Source organism: Saprolegnia parasitica (assembly GCF_000151545.1).
Source record: "Saprolegnia parasitica CBS 223.65 unplaced genomic scaffold supercont2.29, whole genome shotgun sequence".
NCBI classification, from domain to species: Eukaryota; Oomycota; class Saprolegniomycetes; order Saprolegniales; family Saprolegniaceae; genus Saprolegnia; species Saprolegnia parasitica.
Genome location: NW_012156423.1, coordinates 61,790 through 62,618, shown reverse-complemented (window position 1 = coordinate 62,618; position 829 = coordinate 61,790). Strand labels below are relative to the sequence as shown.

The 829-nt window shown below is 62.8% G+C and overlaps 1 protein-coding gene across 1 annotated transcript; it reads right to left on the bottom strand.

Annotated features, from left to right (window-relative positions):
- Window positions 1-310: 310 nt before the first annotated feature.
- SPRG_20325 (hypothetical protein) lies at window positions 311-736 on the bottom strand (the record flags this gene model as incomplete). Its single annotated transcript, XM_012346549.1, has 1 exon — window positions 311-736. The coding sequence occupies one exon, from the start codon at window positions 734-736 to the stop codon at window positions 311-313; it is 426 nt and encodes a 141-aa protein (XP_012201939.1).
- Window positions 737-829: the final 93 nt, after the last annotated feature.

The following is an 829-nucleotide window of genomic DNA, read 5'->3' as shown; positions in this document are numbered from 1 at the left end:
GCGAACGAGTTTGACGTACTCGTACAAGTCGTCCGGCGGCCGTGGCTGCAGACGTAGCATCGGGTGTTTGCGATCCAGACTTGGCCGCGACGATGCGACGGCTTGAAGAATGGATTTGGGCCAGTGGGCAAGCGTGACAAACACCTGCTTGTCCGGCATCGGCCATACCAGCGGACGCGCCGCGAGCTGTGACAACGGGTGACCCCATGGCATGCGCATCGCGGCCCACACTTGTTGTGCCACGACTGAGAAGCGCTTGTACAACCACGTGAACGACGTCGGCGGGCTGTCGTAGGTCTGGGCATGGAGCTCAAGGCGCAGGTTGGAACTGCTCTGGAGGGCCACGCGCCGTTGTCGAGAATGTCCGTAAGACGTCGCAGCCCGCAGCGGGCGAGATGACCGTAGAAGCCGCGATGACTAAGTTCGAGCGAGAGAGCAAATGCCGTCTGGCCCGTGCCTTGCGGACCTTGGAAGGCGTCGAGCTGGTTGAACCACAACGGCGCGTTGGCGAGCATCGTCGGTGTGAACCCCGCCGGCGCCCGGCGCATCGTTGGGACCCGAGCCCAATGTTGCCACACGTCACGCAGAAGCGGAGGCAGCTGTTCGAGGTCGAGCATCGTGGTACGCCGGTTCGGGTAGTACCAGAGAAAGTCCAATGTCGTCGCGTCATCAAAAGGGCCATAGACGTCGGCCATGGCAGCGCGTGCGAGACTTTGCCACGAACTCGTCGTTGCATCGCACGGCGCGACCCATCTCTGCAGCACGCGGAGGCGCTGCCGCGTCACGATCGAGTGTACATGCGGGATACGCAGGCCCACGAGAACGTCGA